The sequence below is a fragment of the Phodopus roborovskii genome, unplaced genomic scaffold, assembly GCF_943737965.1.
Source record: "Phodopus roborovskii unplaced genomic scaffold, PHOROB, whole genome shotgun sequence".
NCBI lineage: Eukaryota > Metazoa > Chordata > Mammalia > Rodentia > Cricetidae > Phodopus > Phodopus roborovskii.
The window spans coordinates 188,106-206,994 of record NW_026126014.1 but is presented as its reverse complement, the minus strand read 5'-3'; the positions used below and the strand labels follow the sequence as shown (position 1 = coordinate 206,994).

General features: G+C 35.3%; 1 protein-coding gene across 1 annotated transcript; it reads right to left on the bottom strand.

The window, feature by feature from the left end:
• Positions 1 to 1,147: 1,147 nt before the first annotated feature.
• On the bottom strand, positions 1,148 to 18,467 carry LOC127218291 (transducin beta-like protein 2). The gene is given in 4 exon segments (XM_051179329.1): positions 1,148 to 1,511; positions 1,514 to 2,199; positions 2,202 to 2,708; positions 18,386 to 18,467. Coding segments are annotated over 4 exon segments (1,395 nt in total). The 3' UTR covers positions 1,148 to 1,391.
• Positions 18,468 to 18,889: the final 422 nt, after the last annotated feature.

Sequence of the window (18,889 nt, the reverse complement as noted above, 5' to 3'; positions counted from 1 at the left end):
GGTCATCTGGGTGCAGTAGTGGTGGTGGAAGGAGAGGGGGACGACAAGGGAGCCATCAAGGTCAACTTCAGGGTTGTGCCTTTTCTAACATTCTGTAGCATTGAGGATGCTGGAAGAAGCCTTACTTATAAGCTAGAGATCAAAATTAACTGTGATGAATATTTTTTGCCAGATTCACACCTTCCTAGGTTCCTGTCATCTTCCTCACCCCTTGAATCTAAGTAGTCTTCAAATGTATATGTCTGAGATCCAATCTCTCATTAGATGTATTCTACTTCATCCCCATTATTGTCTTAAATTCATTACTGTCAAGCCCCATGTCTACATCCCCTGTAGCTGTGAATGAAGAAAAAGCACTTCAGACACCAGCTTCTAGGTCCTTCCCACCAATTTTTACTGTGACAGCAGACCCAGTCTTGTGTTAGCCGGCATCACTAGCTAGTTTCATGAAGCAAGCACTGAAGTGATGAGTCCAAGAGGTCTCCAATAGTGAGGAGTGCTATGTTAAGATGGCATTACTTCTCAAGGCACATGAACCAAATCACCATATGCAACCAAGATGAATGAGCAAGCCAAGCCCCAAGAAACTTGGGATCCCCGAAGGCTGTGGTTTTTTCCCATTTGGTTGCAGACCACAGTTTGATCCCAAGTTTACCTGATAGTTAAGAACCTTGAACAGCATTGTTATATTCCATGCAAGGGAACTTTGGAACGCTCTTAGCCTCACAACATCTTTTCAAGAAGGCCACAGAGAGCATCGTTCCCCATTTTACAAATAAGAAAACTGAAGCCCAGAGCAAAAAAATCTCTAGTCAAGATTTCTCCATATGGAGCCTGGGAGGTCCTGGAATTCATTATGTAGTCCAAGCTGGACTTGTACCCTTGATCCTTCTTCCTGTCGTTGCCTGTAGTGTACTGAGATTATAGAACAGTGCCTTAATTATTTCTTGCTGGTAACAGGAGCCTGGTCCAGGTGGAGATTCACCTTATAGCATTATAAAACACATTCTACATCCTTATAAAACAGCCACCTTGTTCTCTGGTATTCCTCAGGTTTTACCTCGACACTCACAAACTTCTTTGGGTGTCAGAGTCTTTTGCCACAATCAAAGGCTTTGATCTCTCTCTCTTCTCTCTACTGCTCTTCTCAGTGCTGGGTGAAGACAGAGTCCACCCTTGGCCCCATGAGAAAACAGCACCTTTCAGTTTGGGAGGAGTCAAACAAGAAGAGAGAGAGATCTAAGTATGCAAGAACAGTTTCAATGGGAAAAAAGTGGGGGCCCCACCAGGAAGAATACTGGGAAGTTCCTCCAGGACCTCCACCCCAGAGGCACCTGGGAAGAAGAGTAGCAACCACTGGGGCAGGGAGCCAGACCCATTCAGAGCCAGAGTCATTTCTTCAGGGCACCCAGGTTCTTTAGGGCCTCCTGGGCCTGGGCCAGCTGTTGCTGCAACCTCTGGCGGGTGCTCTCACTGGATGCCCGCTTCAGGAGGCCTTTACCACATCCCGGTGCATCTCCTTTACCACAGCCCGGTGGCCAGGAGTGTTGTGGAAGAGCCACACTGCACGGTCCCCACAGGAGGCCAGGAAGTGACCAGTGGTATCAAAAGTCAAGTCAGCAATACACTCCCTATGGACACACTCGAAGCATTCCTCCTTCTCCCTACTCTTCGTGTTGAAGAGATGAATACTGGTGCCAGTGGCCAAGGCCAGGACATGGTTGTCAGGGGAGAGTGCCAGACGGCAAGGCATGTTGCTTGCCTCTTCAAAGCAGCCTGTCCATAGCAAGTAGGGTTCCTGCTTCTTGCATTCCACATCTGTGTCCCACAGCTTCCATGTGTCATCCTTGGAGACAGAGGCCATCCTCCAAGAGTCATTGGAGAAAGCGAAAGAGTGGACAGAGGCAGAGTGGCCCTTCAGCTCAAAGGCTCGCTGCACCTCCTGGAATTCCCCTTTCTTCCCGAAGCAGACCTCCCAGATCTTCACATCTGGGGTGAAGCCACATGAACCCACAAACCTGCTACATGGGGAGATAATAGCGTAAGTGTTATTCATCTGGTTGGTATTGATTGTGGACAGCACCTGACATTTCAGATTCCAGATAAGAATAGTTGTGTCACTGGAGGCTGTCATGATAAACTTCCCTGTGTCAGCAATGCCAATGTTGATGATGGACACCTTGTGCTTTTTAGGAAAATAAAGCCCCCATCTTCTCGCTTGGCCATCTTAAAGACACGGAGGGTATCACCATTGGCCAGCCAAACAATGAAGTCTCTGCAGTCAGGATTGAAGCACACCAAGGTGGCTTGGTCCAGCTCCACATTGGCTCTCATACTGTGGTGTTCCTGCTGAAGGAAATCTTTGGTGCTCCAGATTCGGACAGTTTGGTCATCAGCACAGGTGGCCAGATACTTGCCATTGTTACTGAAGTCCATGCAGGAAATATTCCCACTATGGCTCTTTAATGCTATGGCCAGAAGGCGGAAGTTGTGTTGCTGAGGCTTCTCCTTGCGAATCTGCTGATTCTGTTTCTGCTTCTTGGATCCTGAGTTTTTGGCTTCATTTACTTTTTGGCACACGGGTTGGCTAATTTTGTCCTCCTTGGCCTGCAGCCAGCCTCGGGCCACTGCCACCATGGCCACTAGGGCCAGCAGCCCCACCAGCAGGGATAGCCCCACGAGCTCCAGCATCTGCCGAGAAGCAATTACTTTGTTATATAGTTTCTAAACTTTTCTGAAAAATGTTTGGACATCAAAGAGTCTTTTAAAACCTGGTCCACATTATGTATCAACTTTTACATTTATGAAATATCAAGGTATAATGCAGAATGGCACATCAAAAACAGTGCAAAATACATGAAAATAAAAATATATAATACTGAAGTCAATTTTTGCCTTGTAGTGAAAGTTCAGTTGACATTTAAAAATGTTTTAGGTAGTGTGTGAATTAACATCTTATATTATGTGTTAATTCGTTTACTTTTGCTGTGATAGATACCATGACCCTTGGGGAAGATGCTTTTACATGCTTCATGATTCTAAAGCCAGAACCATGTGGAGGATACTATTAATGTTGGTGGCCCGTATAAGATAGACCCTTGCACTCTTGAATCATTGTTGCACCAAATGTGCATTTAGTTGCTTGCAGTGAGCAGAAGACTCCTAGAATCTTTTTATTTTAGAAGGTGGCTTCTGTTTGGGGTCATGCCTGAAAGATACTCTTTTCTTCATTACCATATAAATCAGACTTCCACTTAATGACACTAACCATCATAACAACTAAAACTTTCTGTTTACACAAGCTTTGACTGAAACATTAATCTTGGAAGTGTCCTTATCATCTCCAAACTGTTCATTTTATATTTATTTCTGTCCCAATGATTGTTTTTCTTGTAGCCTTAGAGTGATTATTAATAATCATGTGACAGTTAACTTTAGGCTGTCTTGAAATCTTATCCATGAAAGCAATGCAATTAGTTTGTTACTTTTAAATTTAGCCTCAGGAATGCTGTTAGATCATTCCCCATGGTGAGATACTCTCTCAGCCGAGATACATGGAGAAGATCCTAGGCTTTGATGATCCCCCATGGAAGGCCTTATCCTCCCTGGGGCATAGATAGGAGGTGGGACGGGTGAGGTCCTGTGGGGGGTATGGGAGAATGAAAGGGAGAGGGAACTGGGATTGATATGTAAAACTAGATTGTTTCTAAATGAAATAAGTAAGTAAGTAAGTAAATAAATAAATAAAAAGAACATGGGAAGAAATAAGCAACAATTTTGCCCCAAATAGCATACAAATGATTTCTAGTTCTGTTGCTAATAATGTTCCCCTATGAAACCTCTTGGCAGAGTCTCAATAGACTGTATTGCTCTCAGTACAACTGACTTTCATGATACAGGTAGGATGAGTCATTATACACCTGCTTATAGTTTTCAACTCCTATTTAGTCCAAGGTTCAAAAATCTTTCAAAAGTATTTTGAAAGACCGCATGGTAAGGTCCTTCACAATAAAACCTACTATCCTATACTAAATTCTATTAATCTCTGGTCTGTTGAATGAGCTAGAATTAGCATGAGACTTTAAATTCTCTAAGAACATAGCCACTGACTACTTCTTTTAGCAAGGCCACATATCCTAAGCCTTCTCAAATAGTACCAATAACTCAGGATCAATTATTCAAATGCCTAAGATTTGGGAGATATTTCTCATTCAGCTACAACACATGCCTTACCTACAGCAAAACAGCATTATTTAAATTTGTTTGACTATTATTTTACTCCTAACATTAAAGGCTGAATATAAAATTTTCCCTAGGTTTAAGCTACAGATTATTAAAAATCATGAATATTTCATGTCATCCAGAGTTTATATAACAAATAAATCTGAGAATTATTATAATAGAATATTATATTCCTAGGTAGAATTATTGATTTGCCTTTCTTTTCCAAGCACTATTCTGTAGGATCAAAGAAAATCTTCTAAAAATCAAACATCAACTCAAATAAAAATTTTTGAAATATATCTCTAGATCCATGCAAGGGCATGTGCCAAATTTAAAGATAAATTACTAGCTTAAATGTGGCTCTGAAATTGTGGTATAGAGGCAGAATATACTTCTATGTATTCTCCATGAACATACTTATATGAAATCACTATGAACACTGTCATTATGATTTGGGAATTGACATAGTCTTGGTTTTATATAGCAGCACATACCCACTCTAAATTTTATGTTGCTTGGATGTTTAGTATATGATTAGTATATTATTAGTATATTAGTATATTATTTGTATTTATATTTACTTGCGGGATCAATTTTAGAAGTATTATTTAGTTTCTATATATCTTCTCTTTGTAAGCCACTTTAACATACTTAGGCCTTACTTTTTTTTGTTTTTGAGTATTTGTGATGTTCATTTTATTTATAATTCTAAATGGACACTTTCTGCTCCTTTCTTTATTTTGTTTAATATTTTGCTTTTTTTTTTTTTCCTTTTGGACAGTAGCAATCCAAAGCACTAGACCCAGGTGTCATTTGAGGTGGGTCTGGTGCTACTTTCCCTGTTGCCTTTTCTTTTCTTTCTTTCTTTTTTTTTTTGTAATAGTTTAAAACTGATTGCCCCCCCCCCAATCTCATAGGGAGGGACACTGTTAGACGTGGCTTTGTTGGAGTGGGTACGGCCTTGTTAGAGGAAGTGTGTCACTGTGGAGTCAGGATTTGAGGTGTCCTATGGCCAGGATACTGCCCAGTGTCTCAATCAACTTCTTATTTCCTGCAAGATGTAGTACTTTCAGCTACATCTGCCTGCATACTGCCTTGCTCCTTGTCATGATTATAATGGACTGAACCTCTGAAACTGTAAGCAGGCCACCCACCTTAATCAAATATTTTCTTTGTAAAAGTTGTCATGGTCATGGTGTCTCTTCATAGCAATAATAACCCTAACAAAGACACTTTCATGCTATGTCACATGAAGTGCCAGAATAAACAGCTAAATTAGAAACACAAATAGAGGCTAAAGAGGCTAAAGATAAGAACATAAAAACTTTTGATTGAAATTTCACAACCTCTCCTTGTCATTCTATGTTTATTTTTCCAACTTTCATTCTACTGGTTAAAACAGTCTACAGTAATGATTACAGTCAGAAATGGCCATAGTAATTGCTCTTAATAACAGAATATACATACTTTTATTATATATTTTACAATATACACATTTATACCTCTAATTTTAGTGTATATATTAGTGTCTCCAGATTATGAATAAAAAGAAAAACAAGAGTATAGAGTAGACATTTTATTTAAGTCTTAGCTTCCTCAATGTCAATTTTTCAAATACATAATTATGAACCAGGAATGTTTTATTCACAGCATGCTTGTAATCACTTTGCCTTGAGGACATTAAACATACTTTTCACTTTCCTAATTTTTTTTCCTCCTATTTCTGAAAATATTTGTTTGTTTTAGATTACTGATTGTAAAAACTATGATCTAAAACAAAGCTAGAGGCAAAAAGCAAAATAAAAAACAACCAAATCATAACAGATCTATTGCTTTAGTAAAATTCTGAATTATGAAATTATGGTTCACAGCAAATTCACAGATTAGATTTCTAATACATTTTAGCATTTTCAAATCTCTCTTTCTCTATTGTTTACAAATATAAATATATGTACATATGTGTGTCTTAAATATGATTTATATGCTTAGAAAAATAACACACTCTAGGTTCAGTAGGCATATTATGAAGGGAAGTATATTTAATTCAAATTTGAAGTCATAGGCACATTCACATTTTTTTCTTTTGCTTCTGGATAGGCTTGAGTCTGAACCACTGATTCATATTTTCTCTTTCTAAATTTATAAAAGTATTTATTAATGATATAATGGGCTATTGAGAGAAGATATGTCAGGACAGTTGAGACATTAGTTTATGGCAGATAGCTACATCCTGTCACAACTTAGAGTGATTAACAAGATGCATTTTTCTGCCAAAAATATGAATTTCTATTTCATTCATGAAAGTCCAATTGCAAATATGATACTTTATCCATATGACACCAAGGTTAATCTTTAAGGCTAACAGAGAGAGAAGATTAAACATTTTAGCTATCATCTGTGAGCACAATCTAAACAATAGGCAATATATTTGGATCAAAACTGTATAGTTTATGGAAGAATTGCAATATCCATTGAATCGGCTAGGTACTGTTTTTATACATATATAGAAAAAGAAACTATTAATAATTCAGTTAAAAAAGAGCATTATATGAATACCTCATGATAACTGATTTTGACATTGGGAAAAGTGCAGTAATAATAGACCATATGGGTCAATAAAACACTGATTGACCAATAGCCAGGCAGAAAGAATAGGTGGGGCTACCAGACCGGAAAAAGGCCGGGGAGATGAAAGCAGATAGAGGCTGCCAGATATGTTATGTAGAAGCCAAAGGATTAACAGGGAGCTAGAGGGTAAGAAGCCATAGTCATTGGCCAATAAGTTCATAATTAATATAGTGTGTTTATTTGGGGCAAAGTGTCTGTGAGGCCACGTATGACCAGAAACTCCATCTTCAGTTTTGAAAATGACATATAGAAACATACTACTTTGGAAGCTTCTTAATGTGTATGTATGTATGTATGTGTTTATGTATACTTTTACATGCACATACACATACATGATATGTATACATGCATGTACGATTACATATATACTTACATATTCATATTTAACTGTTTAAATGGAGCTACTCCTTGATGGGGGGGGCAATGTTTTTTGTAAATATCATAGGTTATCAAATAAAAGTTCAGTGACAGATACAGACTATTCCTTTTTGAGTTGTTATTTCAATAGGTTTTCATAGACCACAGCAAAATGTAGCAGACTATTTTCAACACTATTGGTTAGAAACTAGAATTTGATAAAACAGACTAATTGCTGAAGATATTACATATTTGATTCATAGTACATGGATAAAAGAAGCAGGCACTCACCTGGAAACTACATACCTACTGGCTACCTTTCATAGTGCTAAAAGGTTCTATGTACACTTTTAGAGGAAAAAAGTAATCAAAACTCTTGCACAGCTTTTGAGCCCAGTGAACTACAATACCATCTAATCGTGTAAGACATGCCTTTTATTGCAAACCAGTGGTACAAATGTTTATGTTTAGATTTAAAGCTCACTCCACATGTGAATGCTCATATTTTGTATTATTAACTGGTGTGGGAGAACTCATAGTTTTCCATGTTATAGACCCTAGGGCTAAAGTTAATATAATTATTCTGCTTAGTGGACATAGAATTAAAATTTCCTATAAGTTCTCATCTTTATACTCATAAATTTGAGAATGTTTGTCCAAGACATGCAAAAGAACAAAAGTGAGACAAAATAACATCCTGGACAGCAGAAGTGATCATTAAGACACATAGGCAGTGGAAAACCAATTGGAAACTATTTGGGAGAGTAGCCTCAAACATGCAAACCCAGAGTGGGTACCCATAGTCTAGTAAATAGTTCTACACATATGCATGTAAAGTAGGTATTATGTGGAATCTGTGGGTTTGAAACAACAAACATTAATTTAAGAACAATTAGTGTGAATGGGATAGAGGAGATGTTTGAGGCGAGGGAGGGGAGTAGATTTGTTCAAAGCACATTATATGCATGTATAAAACTTTAAAAAATTAAAACAATGTAATAAAACATCTTCAAACATTTCTGGAAAATAGAGCATCATTGTTAGACTGACATAGTAAAATATTATGTTACAGTTCTAGAATCAAAAGCAGTCCAAGTAGCTGCCTTTATTGTTCTTCAATGAGCTAAAACTAAACTGAGGCTTCAATCTTTCTTGCTGTTGTATTTTATCCCATCTCTGTCATTGTTGATTCTGTTTTCATTCTTTTAAGTAACCATGCAACAGTTCCTTTTTGAAAAGCTACTTTGACTCAATCAAGAAGTTATTAATGAGGATTTCAAAACACCCGAAAACAAGTAGGATATTGTCATTCTGTATTTAGTTCATTAATTAATGAACATACTACTCATAAATATGTCAATTCTGGTAATAAATTCTAATTTGTAGCCATAGATATTTGCTTGTCTAAGAATTTTAAAACTATAATATTGCAATGAGCCAATAGCCTATTGTTTTCCCACCAAACTAATGTTTCACTGGAACTTAAAACAAGTGCCATTTTCCATTCAATAACCCCTGGATCTTTGATAATTTTCTTCCACTTATATGCTAATTAAGGTTTTTTTTGTCAACTTGACATAAGCTAATGTCATCTCTCAGAAGAGGATTTTTCAACTAAAAAATATCTTCTATCAAATTGGCCTACAGCCTAGTCTGTAGGGACATTTTCATCATAAGTAATTGATGTAGGAGGTCTCAGCCCTCTGTGGAACATGCTACTTCTGGTCAGTTGGTTCTGGGTTGTATTAGAAAAAAAGCAAGTTAACATACACTGTGATCTACAAGGTGACATGCCTATAAGATATGCTAGTATAATGGTGGTACAAATGTAGGAATAACTAACCACTCTTTAATTGTGTTTAAGGCCAATTTAATGATATGGAACCCATACCTGACATGGCTGTGGTGGCCAAAAACCTGAGATTGGATAGACCATTGGTCTAGAGGAAAACAAGTTACTATTGTTCTACTAGAGAAACATAGCCGTAAAATAACTCATTATGATAATCTGCTATACTCATAGATAGGTTCCTCATTCATCCATTATCTGAAGCTTTCTCTTGCAATAGATAGGAGCTAAGACAAAGATCCCCAGTTGGCTAATGTGTAGAGAATCAAAGATTTGGAAACACTCAGTCCTAAGCGGGATGCCTTCATCAAACCTCTGCATTTGGGGATCAGCTATTTGAAAGATGAGGCAGATAGATTATTAAAGCCAGAGGGGAAGAATGATTCCACGGTAAGAGTGGCTTCCAGACACAGCAGGACTAATGCACGTATAAACCCACAAAGAATGTGGCAGCATGAACAGTCTGAACATGTTGAAGTCAGATCAATTGTCTGTACTGAGATGGAAATGGACATTGGCTTTCACCTCTAGTCAAGAGGGTATCTATAAAAGACACCTGTTTGCAAAAGAAAAATTAGTGCTCTCCAATGGAGTCTCACTGTGTTTGTTAAACACATTTGATTAAGCTCTATGCCAACAGAAATATACTCAATGGTGTTTTGGTAGACCTTTTATCTTATATTACTTTGTTTGGGAACTTTTTCCTATTGAACTTTTCCTTGAATATTATGTTTTCTGATTTTGTAGATTTGGTTTACATTGTGGATGTGTCTTTTGATTTCTTCCTCTTTTCTTTGTTACTGTTACTGTTTGTTGCTTCCTAAGGAAATAGAGAAAGAAAGGACATGGAGTTGGGTTGTGAGGATACGGAAAGAATTTAGGAAGCATTGGGGATGAGGAACTGTGATCAGACAATATTGTATGTAAAACACATGGATTTTTCAAAATTAGAAAATTGATGAAGCCATGCAACATTCTGGTGAGTTATGTTGTTCTATGTTTTCTGTTTCAGTTCCTGCATCCAGTTTCCTGTTTGTCTTACTGTAATGGAGGATCATAGTCTGATATCCAAATAAACCTTTTTCCCCAAGTTGATTTAATCCTGATGTTTCATCATAGCAATAGAGTAAAAAATGAGATATAATTTTAACCTTGATCATCAAAAACCTGAGAAAAATAGAGAGTCAATGTAATCAATGTAGAAAAATATATGTTCTTCAATAGTATGTTTTATTGTGAAAATGTGTTTAAACTATTGTTATTTTGTAAATTGGATCACATCTGTCTTTAATTTATAAAGATACTTGATATATTTTACTTGTATTAAATAACGAACAAGTTCTCATTTAGGCAGAAAATTTTCTTGACTGTAACACTGCTTTTAACCTGTTACTGACTACAAAATTGGCAGTAATAGATGACTGTAATTACAACTGATTAATTTAAAATGCAGGCAACTATAAAATATGCACTCTGAACTAAGTAAATTATCTCTTCTTTTGTTTGAATATAGGGCATGTAATAGATAGCTAGAAGGTCCACAGTTCCTTAACAAATAATATTGGCCAAGCTTGAATGATATTTTGTTTCATTTGGACCTCTATCAGAATGCCTAGAATTAAGACACTAAATAAAATATAGCCTTTAATGTGATTGTCTCACACACTTATAATTTATACAAGCATAGAAAGATACTCAAAAGTAATTTTCTTTGAAATTTTTACCATAAAGCAGGGAAGAATGAGAAAGGTTGATTGTTGAATAGATAGTGGATTGTAGGTAAATAATAAATAAGCGTTCTATTGTGTTATCCAACAGTATAATCACTATAAATACTGATTATGTATTGTAAATCACAAAAAGCTAAAATAAAGGGATTTGTAATGATTTTGCTGAAAAAATATGGCAAATGTTTGGGGAGATTATAGAATTTTCACAAAATCAGATCATATATATATATATATATATATATATAATCCCTATTACTACAGTAATCTAAATTTCATTTAATACAAGTTAGAGCACTATATTTAGCAGTTAAAAGAATGACTTAATGATGAGATCTCAGGACACAATTTGATGGTCAGCAGACTGCATATCTAAGAATGATGATGCTGGTTATGCAGTCCTCCAGATTTTCAGTTAAAGGTTAGTATTTTGAGGTCAAGAGAAATGCTGAAATATGACAGTTTCTTACTTTGACACAGATGGTATAACTGAAAGAGCCAGAATTTGTGAGTATGTTGTCCTTTCTCTATGGGAAACACTTTTAAAACCATTTTCAAAGGATAGCTTATTTTCTTCTCTTCTGAATTTGACCCATGAATTCCATGAGCCTCTATTTATTAGAATATTTATTTAGAAGAGTCCAACAAAAGCTGTTTGTTGAAATTTTAAAAATGCTACATTTAGCTTTTTGAACAGGCAAGACCACTCTGTATAACAGATGGTTCAGCAGTTGTAAGAAAATTATTCACAACCCAAAAGCAGCATAAACAATCACTTGAAAACACTATTTGTTCTCAATTTACATATTTTAGGAGATAAATTGATTGTGTTTTGTCTCCCTCTCTTAATATGCCTTTGAGTAGACAATGCATTTTTTTTTTTAAATTTGAACATAAGAAAATCTAGCCTCTAGTTGGATACTGGATTGATGTCATTCTTATCAACAGATTTTAAGAATTGTGAACTTGTTGATAATAATTGTGATATTTACATCATATTAAGCTTTATTTACTGATATTTAAGTAAAAAATAGGATGATGGAAATTATTTTTAAAGAATAGTTTTCTATCAGAAATTTGTGCAGCTCATTTTGTGCTTTTTTGTGTTATGGGAAAGAAAGTCAAGTATTCCAATAAATAAGTCCATGGAAAAATTCTTTTAAATGAAGTCTTCTAGTTTTGTTTCCATTGTTGTAATAAATACCATGATCAAAACTAGTTGGGGTGAAGGAAAGAGTTTATTTGGCTTTATAATGTATGAATAGCAAGGCAGACATTTGAGTTGGGAAACAAGAGATAGAAACTGAAGAAGAGATCCTTAGAAACACTGACCAATGCTTTGTTTCCCCAGGCCTGCTTAGTTGGTTGGCATTCTTTTATAGCCCAGGCCCACCTGGCCAGGGATGAAAACAATGTTTTTTTGGCTAGGCCCTCCTACATCATTTAGCAATCAAGAAAATATTCTCCAAATATGTTCCCAGGCTATTCTGATGGATACACATCATCAATTGTGGTTCTTCTTCTCAATTACATCTAGATTTGTGTGAAGTTTACAATGACAAACCAACTATGATGATGGATACAGTCATAGTTGTTGTTTAATTTACTCCTTTACTCTTTGGCCTTTCAGGGGCTCTGCCACCAAGCTCAAAAATAAATCACATGGAGGCTTATTCTTTCTTATAAATTCTGACCTTACCTTGTCTTGTTTTTAGCCAGCTATTCTTACATTATCCTGTCTACCTTTTTTGCCTCTGTGATTTTCTTTCTCTATTTCTATCTGCATACCTTTTTAACTTCTTTCCCCATTGTGATTTGCTGTGTAATAGTCAGGTGGCTGGCCCCTTGTGGTCTCTTCTCCTGCTTTTCCTTTTGCTTCCTCCACTTTTCAGATTTCTTCTCCTATTTATTCTCTCTGCTTGCCAGCCCTGACTATCCTACTCCTGCCCGGCTTTTGGCCATTAAGCTCTTTGTTCTACCAATCAGAAGTTTTAGACAGGCAAAGTAACACAGGTTCACATAGTTAAACAAATGCAACACAAAAGAATGAAACATATCTTTGAATCATTAAACAAATGTTCCACAGTATAAACAAATGCAACACAAAATAATTTTCCAGAATACACAGCACTACTTTCAACTCTATCTGAAACTCAATTCATATGGAATTTCAAAGAATTTCAGTAGAATGGCCATTTTGAAATGGTCTACTTCTTGCTTTGAATGAAAAAAGTATATTCTCTACTTATATTATTTCTACTTCCTAATCATAGGGCTATCTGATAATGAGACTTACTCTTATTTAAGTAGAAACTCAAGTTTCTAGGTCCAGTTATCTGGCTTGAACAAACTATTCAAGCTTATTTGAGATATATACATAGATTTTGGTTGAGCTCTCATTGACCTGTGCCCTTTTTGTTTTAGTCAAATGACTCTTATTTTGGGAAGAATTGTTAGTGCTGTAGAAATAGATTTTTTTGTATCTGAGGAAAACTAGATAGTATTAGAATAGATCCAGTTACAATTGTCTATGCTAATCACATAATATGCTATTTACTCTTTATATTTAGGAAATGAGTGCTTCTTTTAATTTTGAACAGAGTATGTAGATTCAACCCAAATTTGAAGACACTGCACATTTCTATTACCTCAAGTAGAATAATAGACATATAGATGATGGACTTGTATAGTTTGTTGTTTTATAGCAGGATCTTATATCATAATTCAGGTTGACTTGAAATCACTCAACCTTTTGCCTTAACCTCCTTACTGCTAGAATCAAAGGGTCATCACAAAACTCTTAAATATATCTTAAAAGATAGTTGTAAGAGATAACTATCTTAAAAGATATTCAATATAGTTTTGTCCAGTGCATTAACTTCCAAAAAGGTAATATTAATATTATTTCAACATTGAAAAGGAATAAAATATGTTATTCAGTAAAAAGTCATACTCTTTGGAAATGCTTATTTCTTTAAAAAGTTAGAAAAAATCAAACATTTTCCAACTTTGATTCTTAATTTCATTTGACTTTATTTTCCTTTTGGAGGAAAGAAATATCCAAAATTATTTAGTTATAAGTTTAAATCAAGATACCCATTCAGATGTCTAAAAGGGAAAATGGTTGGGATAGAGTCTCTATGTATAAATTATGCTTTCAATCTCTTTTCTTGGGGAAACATCTGCTTACTTGTTTGTTTGATTCAGTTATATTATTTCTTTATAAAGTCAGACCTCTCATCACTGTAGTGAAGAGGACTACTGTTAACACACACAATCTACTTTGTAGAAAACATGATATTTAGTTAATGTTTGTCTATCAAGAGTAGCAGAAGTCTCCCTTTCTCATAGATATTGCAGAGGGATAACAAAGTCATGTCTTACCCAGTAATGCTTTCTTGTCTCTAAATGTAAGCATTCATGCTAATTCCCTTGATGACATTGCAATAGCTATTTGTGTCAGCAGTGTACATAAGTGATCTATGCTCAGCAAAAGAAAGTCCTATTTTCCTGCCAAATCAATGCCAGGAACTGTGTTTTACATCTCCCCCAAACTGGTGTTTGGGGAGAAGATTTATAGGGGATATCAATCAGTAGTAGCCGCTACCAGATCAGATTGATTCTGATAGTTAAAATTACCTTATGGATTGCAGTCCTGTGAACATTGTGCTGTTTTCAAAATTGTTTGTATTTTAGATATTTCCTCACCCCTATTTCCAGGATAAGATGCTACAGTAACATATTGATTATTTTACAATCCAAAGCTATTTTACCAGAGCATTTCCCATACATTTGTTAATTGATGCTTTGGATGCCAGCCATAAAAATGACCCACAGGTTGATAAAACTAAAAAACGCAAACAAGCAAATACTAAACAAAACAGCAAAACCACATAAAGTAGTTCTGTATCTTCTCATGTATGAACTTGAATCATATATAACATTTCTCTGGAAACATTAAGGAAAAAATTTATTCTGCTTTGTCTCCTCATTTTTAGTAAAAGAAAAATTAAGTGAATATTGACATACTAGGAAAAAATAATAGCTTTTAATTGTTAAGCATCAATCTCATCCCTTGCTTCCTATCTTGTTCCTATCTTGTTCAATGAAGTAAAACAGGAAAGTCACATAACTCTGCAGAGCCTCAGTTTTCCTCCTTTCAGAATGCAACAAAACAAGGAAGGTGCTTTGAAACAGCCATGAATTACACTAAATAAAAGGTGGCATTGTTAATATTGCTCTGAAAACACTATGCACTACACATTTTGCTATCCTTATAAAACTTAAATAAGCTCTACATTAATTTTCCCCTATTATGAAAGAAGTACTAATATAATGTCTTGAATTCTCTTGTTTCTTTCCAAATAAGTTATACGTTTGTGAAAGTTTGCATTTTGGAGGGATTCATTACTATGCTTAGACTTGAAACTATTATTCTCTAAGAACCAAGCCTGTCTTCTCAAAAAAAATCTTATGAAATAAAGCAATGGAAAGAACTATATTCTGAGCTTTTGCTAGAATGGAATTCAGTTTTCTGAAACCATAAAACATTTTTCTTCTGATGTTTCTATTCCACGCAGATTGGTAAATGCCTGAGGGAGATAGTATTCTGCTATATTGCTTGACTTGCTCTTGTCCCTCCAAAAAAAGACTCATGAAATGTCAACAGTAGAAGCTTTCTTTTGCTATGTAAGCAGGCATTAGGTTCCAATACATTCAAAGTCTTTGTTGGTGTGCTGGATCTCTCATACTGTCTAATTGAGGACATGAAGCAGTTGGTATTCAAGAAGATGAAGAAGTATATTATCTGTAGGGATAAAACTAAACTCCAAATAGACTCTGAAGTGTTCATCCTCTAGATTGGTTGAAGCCCAAATAGTCTAACATTAGGCATAGCCAGAATGTGGTAATCACCTATTGTTTCATAGGATTTTAGAGCTCCAACATAAGATGAAATTCATAACTGGTACTTTGAACCTGGGCTGAGAATGTCATTCGTAAACTTACTACAGTACTTTCATTAAATTATCATGGTACTTATCTACCTTCTAAATATATATATATATATATATATATATATATATATATATATATATATGCATGCCATGGGCAGAAAATACTCATAAGCTTATTCAGAGAAGCCTGTCATTGAAATGACCAGAGGAGTCATGCTTGGCTTCTTGGAGTGCAATGCCTTTACAGTACCTATGGCTTTCTTAAATAGGCCTACCCAATATTATGTACACCCACAGTTACTAATGGGCTGGAGATGTGCCCAGGAATGCCATACTTTCCTGTTGAAGTATTGGCTAGGGATGTGCTTACCAGGCTTCAATGGATAGTTCTAAATCTGTGGTCATACAGATGATCTCACTTAAAGTCAGTGGGTTTCAAAAACAGGCTTACATGAATGTTTGAATAATAACTATCAAAAGCTAAATTCAGTTAAATTTATTTTTTTTTACAATAACAGAAAAGTACAGGGATTGTGGCACTACTTTGGTTTGCTCAGAACCCACCAATATGAACTATTAGCAGAACTCTAAGAACAGTGCTTGACCACTGAACAGTGCTACTTCTAAATAAGCTTTCCTCCTACTAAGATTCTGAATTTGGGAAGAAAAATCTCATTTAATCTACACAGGAAGTTCTACTAAATACCAGCTATGGCACTGGAAGATATAAACACTAAGGAGAAATTTAGATCTCAGGAAGAAAAACATAAAATTTGAAGTGAGAGCCACTAATATGCAGAAAGACTATGAGAATGCAGTTTTAAATACTCACCTGCTTGCTTACAATGCAACTCTGAAAGTTATGATCATTAAATTTATTGTGTTTGCTGTTTTTAAGTTGTTTTTATATGTAAACAAATGTTTGCTTGCATATATATATACACCATGTATATGCAGAAGTCAGAAAAGAACATTTGACAATTATGAACAGTTGGGAGCTACTATGAGGATACTGAGAACTGAATTGTTCCCTTGCATATGTAGTAAGCACTGTTAACTGCTGAATCATCTCTCTAACCTTTATTCATGCTTATGTTACATTTGGTTTATTTCCTTTTTAGCACTAAGGATAGAAAGTTAGGCAATTGTTTTGAGAACTTTCTCATGAGATATTTTTCATTTCATTTTGTGTTATAAATCTAAAATTTCTAGGAATTTTTAGTGCTAAATAGTCTCTTAATGAGACATTATTAAGATAACTGTCCTTTCTTTTCCACCTATCCATATGCCTGAAAGATCTATTATATTAAATAATTATCATATTCATAAAGGGATAGAAGTACTTTACAGTGATGACACATGCAATTTAGAAAGAGAATATTGTGGTTATTTGAATAAGAATGTCCTCCCCACCAATAGGCTTATATTTGAATATGTAGTCATCAGGGAATAGAACTCATTGAGTAGATTAAAAGAATTAGGAGATGTGGCTTTGTCGGAGGAATTGTGTCACTAAGGGTGGGCATTGGTGTTTCAAAAGCCCATGCTAGGCCTGGACTCACTCTCGCTCATTTTCTGCCTGTGGATCAACATGCAGCTCTCAACTACTTCTCTAACATAACATGTGCCAGTCCTACTGTTTGTATTCAGGCATCTGTACTGGCCTATATTTATGGTTTTGACACCCTCAACTACAGCCACTAAGATCACCATGTGTGCATATTCATTATGTTCCTTTTTAAAAGGGACTTGCTCACCTCCCATCCCTTTCTTCCATTCTCTCCCTCTGTCTTCTCCTCCTATTTTTTCTCTTTCCCCCCTTTCCTCTTTCCTGCTGCTCTCATTCCCAGAGGGTGGTCTCCCTCCTCCCCTTTTCCTGATCCCTTTCCCTTAAGAAAAAAAAAAAACTCTGCCTGAACCCTGTCTCATGGCATCTTTCCCTTGTATATTACAACACCTATTGTCATACTTCCTACCATGATGAAAATGGACTAAAACTCTGATACTGTGAACAAGTCCAAAATTAATTCTATGGCTTCTTCATTTTGATCTTGGCCCCAAGAAAGTAATATATTTCTTGTTGTAACTCAGCTATGGCCCTTATTATACACACTGAAAGGCTTATATTTGTATTAATTATATTAAATATAATTCTGTCTGATTATTTCTAGTATTTATACTCTATTTCAATTAATTTGGGGTGATATAACTTTTAGTCTTCATATTTTAAAGAAATATTTTAAAGAAATAGTATAATAAAATGCATTATAAATAATATAAATAGTTAATTAATAATTCATAATATATTATAAATTATATAAATGTAAATAACATCATTTGTTGTTTACTATATTGATAACATTTTTATGATTACAATACATATTATTTTATGTGTATATGTGTGGATAAGGGCATGGATGTGAAGTATATATGTGCAGTACTAGAAATTACAAAAACAATAGCATCATACCACCTGTAACTGTAGTTTCAGACAGATGTGAGACCAGAATGTTGGTCTAGAAACAGATTAATGCAAAATCTAAGACTTCTACTGAAAATACTTGCCTTGATCTTGGTTATAAAGTAATACGGTCCTTGAGAGCTTGTTTGGAGGTTCTAGCAGGGGAGTGCAGCTACTCATATACCCTTGACCGAAAACCGGTCCTCCTCTATTTGGGGAAGGTCGTCCTCTTCGACCGAGCGCACAGCTTCGAGAGGGATGCACATGGAGCGGTGAGGGAGGAAGGGGACACCCGCCTAGCCAGCCAGATCAGCTGAATCAACCCTGGCGATCAATGGGGTGACAGATGTCGCAGCCAAAAAAAAAAATAATAATAAAAAATAAAGTAATACGGTTTCACCAATAGTTTTATTCTAGTAATGATATATTTGACTATTTTTACCATGACATTTTATGAATGATTGCTGAATTTTATAATTTTTTCTTAATAATTGAAGATAATAATATTGTTTTCATCTATAATTATTATGTAATGAGGCATGTTAATGAGTAGTGCATTATTGATAACTAAATTTTCTAATATTGCTGCATTTTTGCAGTATGTGAACCAAGTCACAATAGTAATAACAAACTATCATGTTTTGTTATTTTTATTGTTTTCTTATTATTTCAAGATTTTTTTTTCATC